This window comes from Notolabrus celidotus, chromosome 4, assembly GCF_009762535.1.
Source record: "Notolabrus celidotus isolate fNotCel1 chromosome 4, fNotCel1.pri, whole genome shotgun sequence".
NCBI lineage: Eukaryota > Metazoa > Chordata > Actinopteri > Labriformes > Labridae > Notolabrus > Notolabrus celidotus.
Window position 1 is genome coordinate 9,340,100 of NC_048275.1, and position 19,543 is coordinate 9,359,642.

At 40.3% G+C, this 19,543-nt stretch overlaps 1 protein-coding gene and 1 long non-coding RNA gene across 3 annotated transcripts in view; one reads left to right on the top strand and one right to left on the bottom strand.

Annotated features, from left to right (window-relative positions):
• Positions 1–4,092: 4,092 nt before the first annotated feature.
• mlip (muscular LMNA-interacting protein) overlaps positions 4,093–19,543 on the bottom strand; it is a 33,938-nt gene continuing 18,487 nt past the window's right edge. For both annotated transcript variants that reach the window (XM_034682748.1, XM_034682749.1), the window contains 6 exons: positions 19,436–19,519; positions 19,277–19,336; positions 15,612–15,659; positions 15,023–15,085; positions 13,462–13,587; positions 4,093–5,976 (listed from right to left, as the gene is read on the bottom strand). In XM_034682748.1, the coding sequence (XP_034538639.1) occupies positions 5,794–5,976; positions 13,462–13,587; positions 15,023–15,085; positions 15,612–15,659; positions 19,277–19,336; positions 19,436–19,519 (564 nt within the window). In that variant the 3' untranslated portion in view covers positions 4,093–5,793. The remainder of the gene's footprint in view (positions 5,977–13,461; positions 13,588–15,022; positions 15,086–15,611; positions 15,660–19,276; positions 19,337–19,435; positions 19,520–19,543) is intronic.
• Positions 18,169–19,444, top strand: LOC117812134. Its single transcript, XR_004631143.1, has 3 exons — positions 18,169–18,279; positions 19,017–19,047; positions 19,254–19,444. It is a non-coding gene; the product is annotated as an uncharacterized LOC117812134 (long non-coding RNA).

Consider the following 19,543-nt stretch of genomic DNA (forward strand, 5'->3'; position numbering starts at 1 on the left):
CGATCAATTTAGGAACTTCTATGAGTCGCTGTACTCCTCGGAGGTTGCCGATAGTTCTTCTGTTTCTAACTTTCTCAACAATCTGGAGCTCCCTACACTGGGCTCGGGAGAGGCTGCGTCTCTGGAGGGGGACATATCTAACAGAGAAATAGAGTGTGCGATTAAGGCAATGCAAAGCGGGAAGGCCCCGGGGCCAGACGGCCTGCCGATTGAATTCTACAAAAAATTCTCTAGCAAAATAGTCCCAGTACTTCAGGAGGTATACTCAGAGGCCTTCCGCCGGGGGACACTACCCCCTACCCTATCTCAAGCGGTTATTTCAGTCCTTCTCAAAAAGGACAAGGACCCAACAAAGTGCGATTCATACAGGCCAGTGAGCCTGGTCTGCTGCGACAACAAAATACTTTCTAAAGCCCTAGCGATACGTCTGGAGACGCTTTTAGATAAAATTATCCATCCTGACCAGACCGGGTTTATGAAGGGTAGGCAGTCCTTTGGTAATCTTAGGCGTCTCTATAACATAGTCTATACTGATTTTGGCCCCACCGCAGATGTCCTTATCTCACTTGATGCGCATAAAGCATTCGATCGCATTGAATTTGAATACTTGTTTAAAACGCTTGAAAGATTTGGCTTTGGTCCAGGCTTCGTATCCTGGATAAGGATTTTGTACTCGGCACCACAAGCAGCAGTTCGTACTAATAATGTTATTTCAAAGTACTTCCCCCTCCAGAGGGGTACACGTCAGGGCTGCCCCCTGTCGCCCCTCCTGTTTAACTTGGCAATAGAACCTCTGGCTGCCGCCCTTAGAGGCAGGACTGACATCGCCGGTATTATGAGGGGGGGCCACATGCATAAACTGGCCCTATATGCAGACGACCTATTATTGTTCTGTGCGGACCCTCTCAGATCAATTCCAACTGCACTTGATACAATTAGCTCATTCAGCTCGGCATCTGGATACAAAATTAATCTCAACAAAAGCTTACTGTTTCCCATCAATCCCTGTGCATCTGAGCTCTCCTATACAGATCTCCCCTTTAAAGTGGTTACGGACTCGTTCACATACTTAGGGGTGCGCGTTACACGACAATTTAAGGACCTGTTCAAGGAAAACTTTCTACCAACACTAGAAAAGGTTAAAGAGGACCTCAGGCGCTGGGCGTCCCTTCCCATATCTCTGGCGGGGAGAGTAAATACTGTAAAAATGGTTGTCTTGTCGAGATTACTGTATTACTTTCAGCAGATCCCTATATTTTTGCCTAAGTCCTTCTTCAAAGAATTAGACAAGCATGTCTCTACATTTATATGGGACAAAAAAATCCCACGCCTTCGTAAGACGTTTTTAGAAAAATCTAAGTCAGAAGGGGGTCTCTCTCTCCCAAATTTCTTGCATTACTACTGGGCTGTAAATACTCACAAGCTTGTGTTTTGGTTGTCTCACTTTAGGGAGGGGTCGGGACCAATTTGGTCCAGCATGGAGGCGAATTCTTGTTTACCACTGGATCTGGCCTCCCTGATGTGTGCTCCCCTGCCACTCAGTAAAAAATATCACTCAGCCAACCCGGTGGTTAGCAGCTCCCTTAGGATCTGGTCGCAGTTCAGAGTACACTTTGGGCTGAAACAGATGATTCCGTTGATTCCTATACTCCGCAATCCAGTTTTTAAGCCTGCCCTGTTGGATTCTGCTTTTCAACGCTGGTCTCGTAATGATCTGAAGAGCGTGGCCGATCTTTTTCAGAAAGGGGTATTCATATCTTTTGATAATCTAGTTAGAGACTATGGCATCCCAAGAACACATTACTTTAGGTACCTGCAAGTGCGAGACTTTACCCGTAAACATGTCCCCTCCTTCCCGACTGCCCCATTAAGGGGGTGGTTGGAAGATTGTCTTAACATCGACCCCTATCGGAGGGGATGTGTCTCTAAGTTATACAATGTGGTCCAAGATATATGCAACCCCTCCCTTAGCCATCTTAAGGACGCCTGGGAGAAGGAATTGGAAATTAAATTGTCTGATGAGACCTGGCGGCTAGCTGTTGAGAAAATACATAAATCCTCCCTGTGTGTGAGACACGGTGTGCTTCAGTTTAAGGTGTTCCACAGATTACATCTCTGCAGAAGTAGGCTTGCAAAGCTATTCCCTGGTACTGATCCCACCTGTCAGAGGTGTCATAATGCCCCTGCTACCCTTTCTCACATGTTTTTTTCTTGTCGATCTATTGTCCCATTTTGGACCTCCGTTTTTGAGACTCTCTCTCTTATGTACTCATGCAACTTAACAACTAACCCTGTAACTATTATATTTGGCGTGGCTCCAGAAGGGATGTCCCTTTCAGGTTGTCAATCAAGCTCTCTTGCCTTCGCCTCTCTTCTGGCCCGCCGACTTATTCTCCTTAAGTGGAAGGACAGGGCTCCACCTTCACACGCTCGGTGGGTCAGAGATGTGGCGACACATTTAAAGTTAGAAGAATTACGGTACCGTAGCCAGGGTTCTGCTAGGAGGTACTCTGAAACATGGAAGCCCTTTTTGGACTATTTCAACAACTTACCAGGTGCAAAAGTAGCAGACTGAGGCCCTCGTGATTTTGTAAGCTGATGTGCTGATATTGCCGCATAAGAATGTCATGTGAGATTTGTAATTAATGCAAAAAAAACAATAAAAGACAGTTGAAATAAAAATAAGAGTTGGCTTATTGGCAAAAAACGTTAAATTAATTCACATATATTGATGAAATATTTGTCATTTTTGTGTAGTAGCTCTCACCTGTTGTTCAGAGTAAATTAAGTTAGTTCTCAGCAATAAAGTACATTTCGTAGTCATTTCTAAACTCTAGAAGATCCTAGGCTTCAAAGAATGACCTCCCTACTGAGGAGCAGGGATCATCTGAGGAGCATGTGTACGTGAATTTTTCCAAAAAGAAGAATGGGGATAAAATCGAGTATGTGATTCCGCCACAAAATAATCTTTATACGATACTTTTTTCCATACTCACCTCTGGTGTTCAGTTTTATTGCATCATGGTTTGAATCTTGTGTCAATTATATTCTATTTTTACCCCACAGACTGTCTGAAATCAAGTCTGTAGGATTTAAATACCCTTCATTTCCATCAGTCTTTAACACTGTTTTCTAAAGCCAAAACAGAGTCATGTCATTAGCTGCTATCAAGGTATATATGTAACACATACTCAAAGTTCTTGACTTTGATTGTGAGAACAAGATTGCTGTTGGAGTACCGATGGCTGTTAACATCATCATCCGGGTAATGGACGCCCTAAGTACTTCAATTTCCTGCAGTAATTTTAACCTCTCATTCCCCAGAAGCCACTATAGAATCAGAATCAGAATCAGAATCAGAATCAGCTTTATTCGCCAAGTATGCTTGAACACACAAGGAATTTGACTTTGGTAAACTGAGGGCACTGTCCTCTATGGACTCATCCATTCGCTGTACCAACTTATCCTTAAGGCTGATTTATACTTCTGCGTCGCTGCTACGCAGTAGGGGCTGACACGGACATGAGCACTACATACTTCTGAGTCGATGTGTCCGTGTCGCGCAGCAATTCCCCGCCGAAACAGTGGGCGGTGCGGTCTATCTGATAGACGGTCACCTGCTTCTAGACTCGCTAGGATCTCTGTTTACTTTCCCACAGAGATTCAGAGTGTGTTGTGTTAATCTACAGCTGATACATGTTGCTGTTTATCATACAGACATGATTACATGAAGAATAGAGAGGAGGAGATGAACAACGGCCGATGAGCGGGATCCCGGAAGTTCTGTAAATGCGGGAAATACAATGCCGCCAAGCCGACCAATCACGGGGCTTGCGGTCTGTGTCGATTCTACACATAGTTCATTTTTGGAGGACGTGCACATAAGCTACGTGTGGAGGCCTCTGCGTAGGTACGGGAGCTATGGGGACCTCCGATGTGTCATAATAAGAGTACCTAGACAACCTTAATAACCATATTCATACCTTTAAAGGAGCATGCTTTAACATTTTTTGCCTGTGATTGATCACAGAAATACAAATTACGTAATGCAACAGAAGATGCAAAACACAGAACACAGAGGAATAGGGGAAAGACATTTATTACATATCACAGTGTTCGCTCTTGACTGAATTCAATCATACACACAGACTGAAAGGTTAAAAGTTTGTGCTTTTTTTTTCCTGATATAAAAGCTTTCATTTTGAAAAGTTTAGGTCAAATCACAGCTGAACGTCCTCTCATGCTGTGGGATATTTAGCACTGACTGAACATTTATTGAACTTGTCCCACTACATCAGTTAGTCAGTCGATCATGTCAGTCACATTTGAGCAGCTGTAACAAGACAGAGGCGGTATGCAGAGTTTTTGAATCATTGCAAAGCAGTGATGTGATTCTGTAGCAAAGTGGTTCTCAAAATTGAAAGGAGATAGTGTCAGTTTAAAAAAAAGAACATTCAGAAAGAACACATCCACAGTGCAGTACACTCCTAACCTTTTGGGTGGTGACAGACAAACTATGTGTTACTGAAGAAGGAAATACAGCATGCACCGCCCACCTGCACTGCAAAGCTCCTATCACACATGAATTCCTGATATATTTTTTAGATGATTTCAGGACATTCAGGCTCTGCTGTTTGCAGGGACTTGCTGTTGGCACATGCACTTCACAGCAAGACATTGTCTCTGTCTGACTCACGCTCACAACTGGGCAGCTGGGTATAGCCTGGTAGGAGGAGGAGTTCTGCAACGGTGACTATTTCTGGGTTTATATTACAACAAAATGTATAAGAATGTTTCCTGATACGAACACAACAGTAACAAACATAATGCTGACAACTGAGGTGGGCAGTAAGAAGCTCTCAGCAGAGAAACTCAAATTGAAACTATCATGCAGTGGTGACCAAAGTGCACAACTTCATTATAAAGATACTCCTGATCAAATATTACTCCAATACAAGTTAAAGTTGCTCAGTCAACTAATTACTTGATTTCTAAAATGGGAGTAAAAATACTTATAAGTGCAGCCAAGAATACATGTGTGTACATTCTACTACGTTATGCTCAGTTAGAAAATATTATTTACATTTATGGACTAACATGTGACAGATTTCCAGATTTGCAGCTCCAAAATAATAGGAACAATAATAGGTGCAACTAAAATAACCCGATAACCAGGGACAATGTCAGCCAGACTGCAAGCACCTACAGCTGTTTTAGTAGGTGCTGTGGTGAAGTTTGTACACAGTAAACAGAGAGAACATTTAAAATAATATGAATTAATATTCCTTTAAAAACCTCAAACATGGCTTCAGATATGGCCATGGGTGCTCAAGTGGAGAAACGTCATCCGTCTCTGCTTTAGCCTTCACTACCATCTCTAAATGAATGATCTGAGGGATGTTTTTCTCTGTGTTTGCTGTACACTCAAGCATGAGACACAGGACAGCAACACCCCCTAGACCAGCCACATGAAGAGTTACACAGTTTGTTATCTTCAGATTTTAGAAAAGAAAAGCATGATCAGCTGATGTCAGAACAAAAGTGGCGAGTCAAGAGAACATTCATAGAAATGTGGTGCAGTCAAAAGTACAATATTTGTCTTTCAAACATAGTGGAGTCAAAGCCATAAGTGCCCCCAAAGCTAATACTCAGTTGTCAACATGTGCACTAATTCATGTAAGGTGCAACCGACCTCTCATTTCCACTTGACAGTGCAATGTTTCGTAATGGTCTGTAGTACAGATTGTGTCTGAGCATAAAGCAGTCCATTAAATAAAAGGTCATTTCTTTCTCCTAAATATGAGTCTCAAACGCATTCATCCTCCCTCCAGTAGTGCTGAAAGATGTTGCAGCATCCTTCACTTGGCGGCTGATCTGGTCTTCAGCCTCTGTGATCTGCAGGTCACACACTGATAATGGAGTTGTCTCCATTGTGTTACGATGTATTCCTGGCTGTGAAAGGCTTTTATTTTCCATCTGAAAAAAACAAGGACACAACGTTCTTTGAGTTAGGGTTGAAATAAGACTTGGAGCCCTATCTGACACCAGAGGAAACAACACACGTCTAAATTTCCAACGGCTGCTGTTTGTCATTTTTTCACCATTAAACCATACAATTTGAGTAATGGATTGCACTCACGGATGTGGAAATGCACCCTGGTGGAATATTGTTATCTTGAAGCAGGAGTATGAAGTCTCAAGTCAGTGGCAGAGTATTTATCTGCTGTTAAATAAATGAATGCCTTTATTTGTCTTTGTACGCCTGCACAGTGATTCAGTGTCTCCTCTCAGCACAACCAATACATAAAACGAGTCTGCATCAAAAGAAAGTATCTGATGTCAAGACAAGAAAACATTGAGTTCTGTACATTTCCTGTGGAGGAGATAACTGAGCCTGCAATATCCTGTGTGAACTTAGTGTTTGTGCATCAGATCCAGGTTCACAGAGCTCAAAGACATGTCCCTCGCCTCTTTTCAGCCACTAATAATGCATTAACTCATAAAAAGTCAAATTGGTTTGCTGATAGAACAGATGGGAGATGGCGAGCTGTTGTGTCACCGCCTCCATCACCCCACCGCTCTTTGCAATGTGTGGTGTGTCTGTGGATTTTAAGTATCAAAGAATTCATGCTGCTGTGACTCGTAGGTGAATGCAAACAGCGTCTCTCTTAATATGCTCTCATCATTTCTGCTGTGGAGCGTCCGCTGCAGTGGATATAACTCTAATCTGCACATTACATCATTTCATTCAGCAGTCTCCGTGTTCTGTGCACAATAACAACAATAATAGGCGGAGAGAATTTCAATGAATTTCAAAGGAGCTGACAGTGATGGGTTGATAAGTACCTTGCTCAAAACATAAGCCTACCCATGATTACTCCAGAGACTTCATACATCCCCCTTTTCATCTTACCTCTTACTTGGCACCCATCACACTAGTATGGGTGGATATGCTTTCATTTTACATGCTACTTGCACTTGAAGACATTATTTAAAGAGTATTGTTATCTCTATTGCTAGGATTGAACTTTATCCTTGGCTTACAAAAGACAGTTGGCACTGATCACCTCCTGGCCCCCATGATTTAAATCTTACATTGTGCTCTTTTTATATATAAAATCACAAAAACTCTGAAACCAATGTGAAAATCTAGCCTGGGTGTCAACACCAGAGGAGTTACATAACCATTAGAAAGAAAGGTGTTGGAATTTTTAACTTTTGCCAAAAATGTAATTTTATGACCAAAGAAAGCTATTTGTAATACAGCTTTTATGTGTTGCAGTATAACCAAAATATTCACCAATAAAAATCTATTTCAGAAATACAAAGAAAAATGTTAATAGTACTTTATTGAATGGGCTCCACCATTTCTGAAAATGTCAGAGCTTTCAGAAAAATGTGACTTTGGATATAAATATCACAGCAGGGGAGAAGAAGGAGGCTCAGTGACACCACTTATTAGTTTCTGAAGAGGCATAAGATAGTCATATTGGAGATACTGACCCCGACTAACTTTCAGTCAATTTAACCACAGACAGAGAGGTGGAGCTGAGTTGTCAGTCAACTTAATTTGCGAATGAATGAATAGCTCCTGGCTGTCTTATATTCCAAATTAATGAGACAGAAAATACTTGCTTCCCTTACCGTGTAAAGAAATTAACTTTTGAGAACAAAAGTAATGTTTGTGTCAGGCTGTTAACATCTTTATTTCTCCTGTCAAAATGTGATTGTGAATATGGGAGTTAGTGCCGCCTTTCTGGGCTTTTGAAGCCAGCCTCAAGTGGACAATCGAGGAACTGCAGTTATTTTGCACTTGTGTACTGGCTCTATACTTCACCCCCAGAGGTTTCTGCTGAGGTGAAGGTTATATAGATGACACAGTGCTGCTAAGAGAAGGTGTTTTATATTTTGTCAATGTCCTAAAAACAGATTCAGGAACCTTTAAAGGTGACATATCACGCTTTTTTCATCAATATATATTGGTCTAAGAGGTCGCCAAAACATGTCTTTAAAGTGTATGCTCAAAAAAACACTTTGAAATCAGATTTTGGCAGTCTGTTTTCCCTCTGACCACGCCCCCTCAGGAAGTGGATGTGCCCTCAGCTCTCCAGCACGTTGATCTAATGTTTACATGTTGGCTGAATATACACGGCAGATCGCGTTACTTCAACCCTCTGAATCTGATCCTGAATCTGATCCTGACGGAGAGGTGCCTGCAGCAGAACCTTTCTGAACGATTGGTCACAGATTTAGTGTTTCTTGTTGTTTTATTTATCAGTATGTAGACGTATGTCTTGGTACACAGCTACGAACATGTAGCTATGTGGCTATGCTAACTAGCGCTTGCACTTTTCCATGGAAAATAAAAATCATCCACTAGATCTTCAAATCTGCAGACGTGGGGAGTAAAACCGACCTTTGTGTTTATTAAGACAGCCTACAACTAGCATGCCTCCCTCCTAAGCTCCTTGTTAGCACACGTGTGCAGGGAATGAAAAACAGAGGAGAGGTTGAGTTGTATTTTATACAGTCTATGGGCTGAACAAGCTCCGAGCTCTGACTCCGTGACAGACCGGATATTGTTGTGACGTAACAAAAACACGGAAGTCTGAAACGGCTCGTTTCACACACATTTACAGAAAGGTGGAGAAATCAGAACAGGGGCAGAATGGATTTTTTTCATTCTCGGGGGGTTTGTAGACATGCCAGGGAAACATATTTCAGGTAGAGAACCATTAAAAAGTCGATTTTGCATGATATGTCACCTTTAAAAGTTCAAATGTATTTAAAAATATAACACCCAATTTTGACACCCTTGAATGTAGCATCAAGAAGAAACTGTCTCACACAACAAGCAACTCTAGAACAGTCTAAATTGTTAAGCAGTAACACATATACAGTAGATAGGTATATATCAAAGTGTGCATATGAAGGGATACACTGAAGTTATCATCTCTTTGACAAAATTAAATCAGCATTATGCAAATTGAATCACCTTGCATTTAATTAACATGATCTTGTAGTATCTCTCTGCACATACTCACTGCACCTATTCACAGATGTAATAAAGTTTATAATAAAGTTTATTTATAAAGCACTTATCAAAACAGACGTTACAAAGTGCTCAACATCATAAAAACCCACAATAAAGAGAACAAAGCAAAGGGGGGGGGGGGGGTATATGGGCTGGCAAGACAATTTAAGCAGAAAAACCAAAAGAGAAACTACTAAAAGCAGTTAAAACAATAAAACAATTAAAATCAGTAAAACAAATAAAATCAGTAAAACAATAAAACGATGAGTGAATAAAAAAATAGAAAAAAACCAAATGTAGCATCTTGGATAAAACAATATTAAAGGAAGGCCTTTCGATAAAAATGTGTTTTCAGCTGTGATTTAAAAGAAGATACTGATGCAGCTTGCCTGAGATCCTCAGGCAGGTCGTTCCCCAGTTGAGGAGCCTGCACAGTAAACGCTCGCTCACCCTATGTGAGTCTAAAGGTTGACTGCAGAATCACACATGCACAGTCACACCGTGATAAGGTAGGAGATTTCATCACACTCCGAATACGAATGTGAAAGCCTGTTGCTCCTTACACTCTGCGTAATGATAGAGTCCACATCACAACAAACAAAGCTTCACAGGCTAATATTTTCTACAAAAAGCCCTGAAAAATGAAATCTTCTGGCGGTCTGTGCCACTGAGATGTTGTTATTGCTTGTGTTTCTGAAGACTAATGGCTGCCTTTCATACAGAATACTGTCATTTTAGCTTCAAACGTGTCAAAGCTGTGACGAGTCAAAATCCTCGTGGCTGTAGAAGGCTTTTGAAAGCGTGCACTCACTGACATGGTTAGTGGTTGAGTTTTCACAGGCTCATTTGATCCTTTGATTTTTTTCTGGATGGTCTAACGTATTGACATATAGAAGAAGTCACATGGTGACAAATGAACAAGACTCAGATAATAACTGTGGAAGCAGCTCGACATTAGGTAAGAAGATTCTTTACACTGAAGTGTCCTGATACATATTCATTTCAATTTAATGTCACAAGTTGTGCTTCTCATTTTCACTTGTTTTCTAATTCTCTGTGAGTGTGTGTTCAAGGAGCGGGGCAAGTAATCAGGTATGATTAAGCACACTGTGTAGAAACAGGAGTATTTAGCTTAATCTAGAAGTCATATTCTAAATTGTAACACTCCCTTATTCACCCCCCAAGTTCAATCCTCAACATATCAAGTTTTTACCATCAGAAATGTCTGCCAATAAAAAATATTTTGCATTTAACAACCACTCTCTTCCTCTTCTTCATCTTCAAACTGGTGCATTTTGTTACCAGTGCTCCCGTCCTGCACGGCAGAAACATGGCACACACTGCTCTGAGGTCTTTAAACGAGCTCCTCATCTGTCAGAGAATAGATCTTAAAATATCACTGATGGTTTATAAAGCACTGAATGGTTTCAGGTCAAAATACATCAGTGATCCTTTCTTAAAATACAAACCATCCAGACCACTCAGGCTGTCTGAGACAAATCTACTTTCTGTATAAACCAAAAACACAGAGGCAGTGTTCAGTTTTTATCCACACATCTGAAAATATCTGATCTGCTGAAACTCTCAGTTCTTTTAAATCCAGGTTGAAGACTTATTGTTTACAGCTTCCTTTTATTAAATTATTTTAACAAATGTTGTCATTACCTATTATACAACATTTCACTGTTTCTTTTAGGGGTGAGCCCGACTAAGGATTTGCTTAGTCGAATCTGATTCATCAGATTTTGCCCATAGTCGACGAATAGTCGAATGTTTGTTGTTTTTCCTTATTGACCCAAAGTCTGCATGATGGTGACCGCATGACAATATTACGCATAACCATTTACAATTAAGAGACTCATAGCTTAAAGTAAAAGGGACAACAGAATATTATAAGTATAAAACTTAGATTTTTTAAATCTATATTGCAAAAACAACGAGGTGATGAAGGAGAGAAAACTCAAATAAGGCCACCATCCGTTAAACATGGAACAACGCGCCGTTATATAATATAAGGAATCAGGAGATATTTAAACAGTGTTAACACAGCTGAAAGCAGCGCTGCAGAGGGTAGTTTGTCCAACTTAAGGCTAAACATTTGTATAATGTTCAAAATCAAACCTGAACCAGCTAAAGGGTTTTTAAATCTCTTAACAGAACCTTTTAAAACAGTCTTTCATCGCGTCTTTGTCCGCTTGAGTCTTTTCAAATTGTACGTGAGGAAAACCATCGTGTTTACGGGCAGAAGTGCGCTCCTTGCTTTGTTAAACTGTAAATCCTGTCTTTGATAATATCCTCTCTGATGGTGTGGAGGTGGATGGGATGCTGTGGATTGTTTTTGAGGCTTCTGATAGCTTTCTTCATGAAGCTGCTCCTCATCTTCATCACTATTTTTTAGGATCAACTGAAGTTTTATTTCCTGACATTTTGAGCTGCTATGAACGTAGAAAAATTTAAAGGCCCGCTGAGGTACGTCTGCTCCACAGGTCCCGCTGAATGGGAGAGTCCACCTTTAATTACCAGGGGAGATTTAATTACCACTTTAAGGAGATTTAACACTTCAAGAGCTGTTCTCAGAATTACATTAAATAAGTCTGTATTTATATAAAAAATAGGCTAAATGAGACACTATTTTTACGGGAAACAGGAAAATAATGTAAAATTAGACATTGAGCACCCCCATGGTTTGAATGGAATGATCCACATTTCATATGCAAATATTCGACTATGAGATTGGCAGTCGACTAAGGCTCGTTAGAACGAATCGTCGAATATTTGACTATTTGGGGTCACCCCTAGTTTCTTTTATTCTTATGTTTGAAACTACACTTGAACTTTCTGTTTTTGCTGTTTTTATTTTCCATTGCTTTGACTTTCAGTAGGCTTGTTTTAATGACTTTTAAATGTCTTCCTACTTTTTCTGACTTTTGTCATGTTTCTTTTAATGTCTTGTGTGAAATCCTTTGAATCGCCTTGTTGCTAAAATGTGCTGTATAAATAAAGTTGCCTTGCCTTTAATTGATACAGTGGTGTGGAACAAAGCGTTTTGCACAAACTCAGTAAACAACACAGGAACATCATAATTGAACCAGAAGCTGCAGGGAGCACTCATTTATTCACCGGATGTTCCATTGCAGCCTCTGGTTTGAAAAAGAAAATCCTATTTCTACAGTTCTGACCAGACACCCGTGATCTCTTTCTTGATCCGAGTCTGATTATTCTACCATCTCACATTGCTATGAATGAAGATTCCGCTGAACCTTTCTATTATTCATTTCTCATCAAAAAGTTCTACCATGAAAAGTGTCCATTTAAAGTTTTTACATGAATCAATTTGTTATAAAATTCTCTCTAAGCCCTTGTCTGGATTAAAAATTTGCTCTCTGACATTAAAGCAAGACGAAAGCTGAGGAAAAGAAACCTTTTCTGCATTTGTACTCTAACTTGTTCAACAGGAGACGGTCTGGAGAGGTACCAGAAGTACAGCAGCTGTGGCACTAAAGAAATCTTCCTCTGTGAGGTTATTAAGAGGCCGCTAACAAGACAAGGACAGCGTGATGAAAGATCAATTCTGAGGTGAGAAGCTGAAAAGGCTTTGTGCGGTGGCATTGCTCAATTCTTTGGAGTTGACTCACAGCTCTCAGAAACACGTCAAAAAATGTTAAAAATGTACGAACAAACACACAAACCTACACAGCATTCACTGGATAGCTGGAGCATGAAATACAGGTATCTTTTTTTGTTTTTTTCTGATTAAAATTGAATATCCTGTTAAATTTGTCATCTATGAGGTAACTATTCTTAAATGGACTATGAAGGCAGTCCACATTCCCCCCAACTTAACCTTAGTGTTTCATTGACGACTTTCCTTTACACCTGATCATAAACATTTGGATTTTTCCCAAACATAGTCACTGATTAATACACCGTTTATTTGATTTGATCGCTAAATTGAGATTCAAGAGAGAACAAGTGCACCTTTGACCAATAAGAGTCAGATCTAAAGTATAATGAGAGACGTATGTTTCTGCTCCTCTAAGTTCACACACCCCTCCCCTCCTCCTGACACCATCCTACCCCCCAGCTACGTGAAGAAACCTGCAGCTGGTTTGGAAAGGTGGGGACACTCACTGAGTTGTGTTTAATCTGTTAATCAATCAATGATAAATGAACAGACTTGGTATGACTCATCTGTCCGTATGCCTCACTTTGCTTCCACATTATTTGCAGTTGAAGCAGAAAAGTGGAGTTGAAGCACTCTCCTATTAACAGTCGTGTTTTAAGCTGAAAGTAAAGTCAGATATTGGCTTCTTCTAATCAATCACAATTAAAGTTATCAGCTATTTAGTATCAGTAGGTTGATTTAAAAAACACATCAACAGGCACAGCTTCATGTGCTGTGACATAAACAAATGTTATCTACATACCTTTCTGTTGTCAGCTGAGGTCTGTTTGAAGTCATATCCCCTGAAGGGATTCGGACGAAATTCCTCCTCATCCTCCACTGTCAGTCTTGGAATGGCCGTCATCGGGCGAATGACCCCAGGCTTCGTCTGATGACAGAGGCAGAGTTTTAAAAAAACAAGACCAACTTTAACAACTCACATAGTCTCATTTTTGTGTGAGATGTAAGATAGTCGAGGGTGTCTGAGGGAGTTACATGTTGAGTCAACCCAACAATTAAACTTTGTCACCCTCGTTTCTTGGAACCAGAATTACTAGTTAAACAAACTATTTCTATTTTTTTATTATTATACATAATACTGGTTAGATGTTGTTTCTAAGCTATAGTACAGCCACCCACCATTGGCTGTAGCTGTAGCTCTGGTTAATGCTCTACTATCTGGATGTAAACAAGCACAGATGAGAGAGGACTCTTCATAACGTAGCCTGATTTGTCAGTATTTCTATTCAGAAAATGTAGATACAGTTTGGAGGCTGTGTCTGGTTAAACATATAATTAGCATATAATCACTCAACAGGAGCAATGCAAAACAAGCACAGGCAAGTGGACCCTGACCTGAAGGGAGGACTGACTGGCTGGTAGTGATAACTCTGCAAATGGTAGCCCCACCTAGGAAACTAATTTGGCACTGTTTACCTGCAGACCCTGTGATCCCATCTTTAACTGGTTTAAATAAATTGTGCTCATCTTTGGCTGCTTTCTGAGTGTTTTCCTGCCTTCAAACCAAGCGGCAACCTCCGGTCTAAAAATATGAGTCCAATGCGGAAGTGTTAAAAGCTGCAGTGCATCGAGGATCCGCTTGAGGTTGGCTCCGGAAGTACCGGAAGTCACATACACATGAATGGGGAAAAGACGATCTTTGCAGCATTAATACACATGTTTACAGCCTGGTACAAAAGATGAGTGTAGTCTGAATAGCTAATTTCTCGACGTCCTCTCACTGTGAGGGGGGTGAATTTTTTTCTAATTCGGCAATTTCGAAGATATTGAGATTACCAGTCTTCCAATGAGAGACACAGCTGCCTGTGGGAACACTGCAGCTGTTGGCTAGGAGGCTCAAAGCCCGCCTCTTTACGTCACACTGGCTCGACAGAAGCAATATGGCTGCCACAGCCGATTGGTCTCAAAACAGCTCTTCAGAAACAGATGGGTGACGTCACGGATACTACGTCCATATTTTTTACAGTCTATGCTTCAAACTTGTCAGTAAGTTCGATATCTATACATTGTAACACAACATATTCAGTTTTATAAGAGAAGGAGCCTTAAAACTCCTAAAAAGACTGATATTTACAAAGTTTCTTCTGTCAGACCTTAAGATGCACCAGGTATAAGGTAGTTTCTTTCTACATGGATATTTCAAATGCCTGTCAGGTGTTAGAGAGAATACTTGTACAGGAAGGGTATAGAAAAAGGTCAGAGGTACTGCTCTGTCCATGGGGGGTAGTGGGGCAACACAAAATGAAAGTCCTTCACCAGAGTTTTGAAAATATCCAACAACAAATGCGCTTTTTTTTTTTTACCTTTTTAGTGTCCATGAACTTTCTGGACACACCTGTGGACGGTTGCAGACTGGACAAAGATGCCTGAAAATAAAAAGAAGTGTTAAAAAACTAGAGACAGAATTTCAGTTCTGCAGGTTTTATGTAAAATGAAGGAGCATACTTTGAAATGACCAAGCCTCTTCTCTGGAACTGTGTGACTCATGAAGTGTTTTATCCAAAAACATAAGTGCAGGAAAAGTGAGATTCAAAATGCCAGATGTGTACCAGTACTGTATGTTCCCTATGTTCAAGATTAACTTATCTTTGGATGTGGTCTGGTGATGCTTTCTTAAATTCAGAGGAAGCTTTTTCACACCAAAACAAACCCTGAACTGACTCCGTGTTCATGCATCAACACTGTAGAGAATCAAACTCCTGATGGGCCTCTTTACCTTCACACGTATTTACAGAAAACAAAATGTTGACTTATTGTTGGTCATTTTGTTTTAAATTCAATCTGAATAAAGACAGTCAGTCAGTCAGATGGAATTTGTCTCTTTTCTTCCGTCGGTGTAAAACCTTGTGGGCAATATTTGACTTTAATCTAATAGAGCTGACGGTTACCCACATATTTGGTTTCACGTCCCAAGGACTTCAGAAATGATGAATTGCTCTGCTGAAATGAAAAAAGAAAGAAATATATCAAAACAATTATTATACTCAAGATTCATCTGAGGGGGAAATTGAAAAGTTTGTTGATAAAAGAGCTCATCCAGTGCTTCAAAAGTGTGACAACAATGACTGTAAGGAGGAAAACAAAATCCAATCCTTGGTGAACACAATTCAATTACTGAGTGAAGGGCAGAGTTTCAGAGTGCTCCCTTGTAATTCATCAGTGTTTCACCTACAATGATAGTGTGACCCATTTATAAGCAATTGACACCAGGGGGAAAAACCCCTTGATGCACATCTGGAGAAAATTTATAATAAAAAGGCTTCAAAATAGATCACATCTGATGATCAAATTAGCATGTAGTAGGACATGATGTCAGGGAAAAACCATTGCAAAATAAATCATCCTGCTTTCTGTCATTTGGAAGCCAACTGTCAAGGCTCAGGCTGTGGCAGCATTTATTCTCCTTTGTTGTTTCACCCCTCCTCTTTGAGTTTGCCCCCTCCTCCTGTGTGTGCGTGTGTAGGGTAAGTGTAGCTCACTTCTGTTGCTGCTGCGTGGAGACACACGTGTGAGCAATCTAAATCTGTGCCATGACACATACCTGGTCCTCCTGCTGTTTCAGTGCCAGATTACACCTTCAAGTCAGCATTTTGGATTTTCCTTTTTCTTTTTTTTCAGTTTTGTGTTTAATAAACTGACTTAAAGCTGCTCTTGGTAGGAATGGTGTAAAAAAGACTGTACTTTTTTTCTGCTGGGTTTGAAGAAAAGGTCATAATACCCATCAGTACACATCTGTAAGTGGAGTAATTTGAGATTATGGCAAAATCTCTATGTTTTCCAATGCCTTTGTATCAAGCAATGTTATTATTCCTGTTATCACAGACCAATCAGAGCTACTCCCCAACCCTCTGTCCTGATTGGTTGGGTTGCAGCCCCACTATGTCGTCCTGATTGGCTGGGAAGCCACTACTTCCTCATAGAACGCGCACAACGATCTTTTGTGGGCGGGGTTACGACAGCAGAGAGGAGAGGGGTAGTGTTGACATTCGAAATCTCTCTCTGAACTGATGTTTATATCAAGACTACCAACATCAGCTTTAAATCTCCACTGTGTCTCTGTCTCAGCACTGAGTCCAACAACTGAGAACACACCCTGACACCAACAATATCAAAATAAAATAAAATATAAAAATGTCCATCACACTTCAGAGTTCAGCAAAGAATGTTTCAAGTTTATAAAAATGTTTCGAGCGACAGAGAATTAAGTCTGCTGATATCAGACGTCAGAAGTTTCCTTGCTGTTGTTTTGATAGATCTAAATAACATCATGTGATGGCGTCTGTATGTGAGCATAAATTGGGTACAGTTGTCTGTCAGGCTGTCACTTTTCACAGCACACCTGTCCAAATGTGTGAACAGGAGAGAGAGAGAGAGTGAGCTGAAGAGCAAGTGATCCACATACCTGGTGAGGCGTCTTAGGCTAATATGTTCTGTACACAACTGTGCAAACATTTGCTGTGTGCAATATTGGGTGGAGAAAAACAAACATCTGAAATATGTGCAGGATTTTCTCCCATAAAGTGGCAGGCTTGCGTTTGTGTGATACTCCAATTTGTTTTAATTCAAGAAAAGGTTAAATATTTTAATACTTTTCATCACATCACTATTGCTTCTGTATCAGTATGTGTCACAACACGACACGACATGGTGATAGCAGTGTAAACATATTCTATATTTTACACTCATACCAAACACACACACACACACACACACACACACACACACACACACACACTCTCTCCCTCACCAGTCCTTTGATGAATAATGAACAGATGTCTTTTTATTTCTTGTGCCGATGATTAAACAGACAGGATTCACTTTTATCTCACTTCCAGTTTGTGTTGCAGTAAAATTAGAGGATGAACCTTGTTTCCAGGGCCTGAAGGTTGGGTTAGCCTTGTTTTTCCTTCTGATACTACATCTTGATTTTTTTCAAGTTGATCTTTTTGTATCAACACACGTGTTGTTTCAAGTAATAGCCCCTGGTCAAACAGATGACATCTTTGGTCATTTCAAATTCACTGGAGCTGTGAATTTACACACTAAAGGAGCAAGAGGTGATGAAATGTTGTCACTGTGTGTGCAAAAGGTTCACTGTGAACAGACTTTGTAGAAATAGAACAAGCAGGCGAGCTCCTTGATGATTTAACTGAACAAAAAATAGGTCTAAAGTTTTTTATTATTCATGTGAGATTGTCTTTGTTGTTGAATTTATTTCAAAGAATAAAAAAAAAGATGAAAAAGATTCTCAAAATAATCTGCTGTCCTCATTTCAGATAAGAGTGAAATATGTAACCAAGATGATCGTTTTTGGGGATTTCTTCATTGAGGGAAACATTTTCCCGGAGTTGCATAACAGATTGATATCACTCTGATATCTTTCCTGACATGTTACTTGTTGTTTTAAATGTACAACCAAAATTTGAATAATGCCAAGCTGTGGCTGCTCCTGTACTTGTAAACTGCATCCACAGCATACATCCACGGATTAAAGCCAGAGCAACTTGATTCCACAATTCCTCCTCCTAGCGTAACACATCGCAGGCAAGGTGTAACAGACGTAAGTATCCTGCTTTGAGCTGGCTAAAGCTGTTTGATTTTATCAGGCCTGTAATTCCCTGTACATTCACTAATAAGAGGTGTAAAAGGGTACACTGCACACCTGAGCAATGTTTTTGTACTATTTAATTTCAGATCCCTTGTTAACAGACTGAATCAGCACTGAATTTCTATGTATTCTTTCTTCTTTTTCCCTTTCTATGACAACAAAACAGCCTGCTGTATCTATTTCAGAGTTCTGTCTGAACTGCATACATATCAAATTCTCATTGAGGCTTATCAATGAACTGAGATAGAGCTAGCAGTAGAAGTTAAGAAGCTGTGTTGCAGCAAACATTGAGTCTTTACCAAGCAGCAACCTCCAGTTTCATGAAATGAAGCAGATGTAGAAACGCTAAAAGCTGCAGTTCCACAAATGTCAACTGGGGGCTGGCTCGAGAAGCACCAGAGGTCACATCCACATCTATTCAATAGAGCCCAACTTCACAGCAAAAATGAACATGTTTACAGCCTGGTTGGGAAATAATCTGAATGGGTCTGAATGGCTCATTTCTCTAAGCACACACACCCACTGGATGGGGGTGATTATTTATAACTCCCTTTTGTAGACACTAATGTTGGCAAAATTATAGGAATGGCTGACTTGACAGATGGGCGGGCATAGCGTGGCGGCGAGGAGGCTAAAAGCCTCAGCTCTACTTCTTTGAGTTTAAGTATGGTGTTTCTTTTTTGTGATAGCACTTGGAGAGTGTTGCCTGGCCTGACAAATGTGAGTATTTGTGCTGCTGTTCATGTTTAACACAGTACCTGAGTTTGCTACATGTTTTGTAATATGTTTACAGGGAATGTATTGTTGCAATGGTGAAATTACAAGCCATAATAAAGAAAAAAGAGTGCTTCAAGGTTAAGCATCAAACTGTTGCAGAATCCTCAAATGATTGTTGTTTCGTTCATGAACCTATTATCTTGTCACAGCTTGATAAAGAAACCAAATCTACCTGCAGACCAGCGTTGGCGGATGATGACCCGGGAGGCTGCGGTGATCGTGATGTTTTGCTCTAAAAAGACACAAAAACAAACACATTAAATCATTTTGCATGTTTCAGTTTAACCTTCTTCACATTTTGAAATGTGTTGTCGGTAATAACTTTACTCACTGGTGGAATGGAATCGGCCAGAATCTCATCAATCACTGCATAAAGCTCAGCCGACTGCTGCCGGAGCTGAGAGGGTGAACACATCTGTAAGAAGCACAGGATCATTGA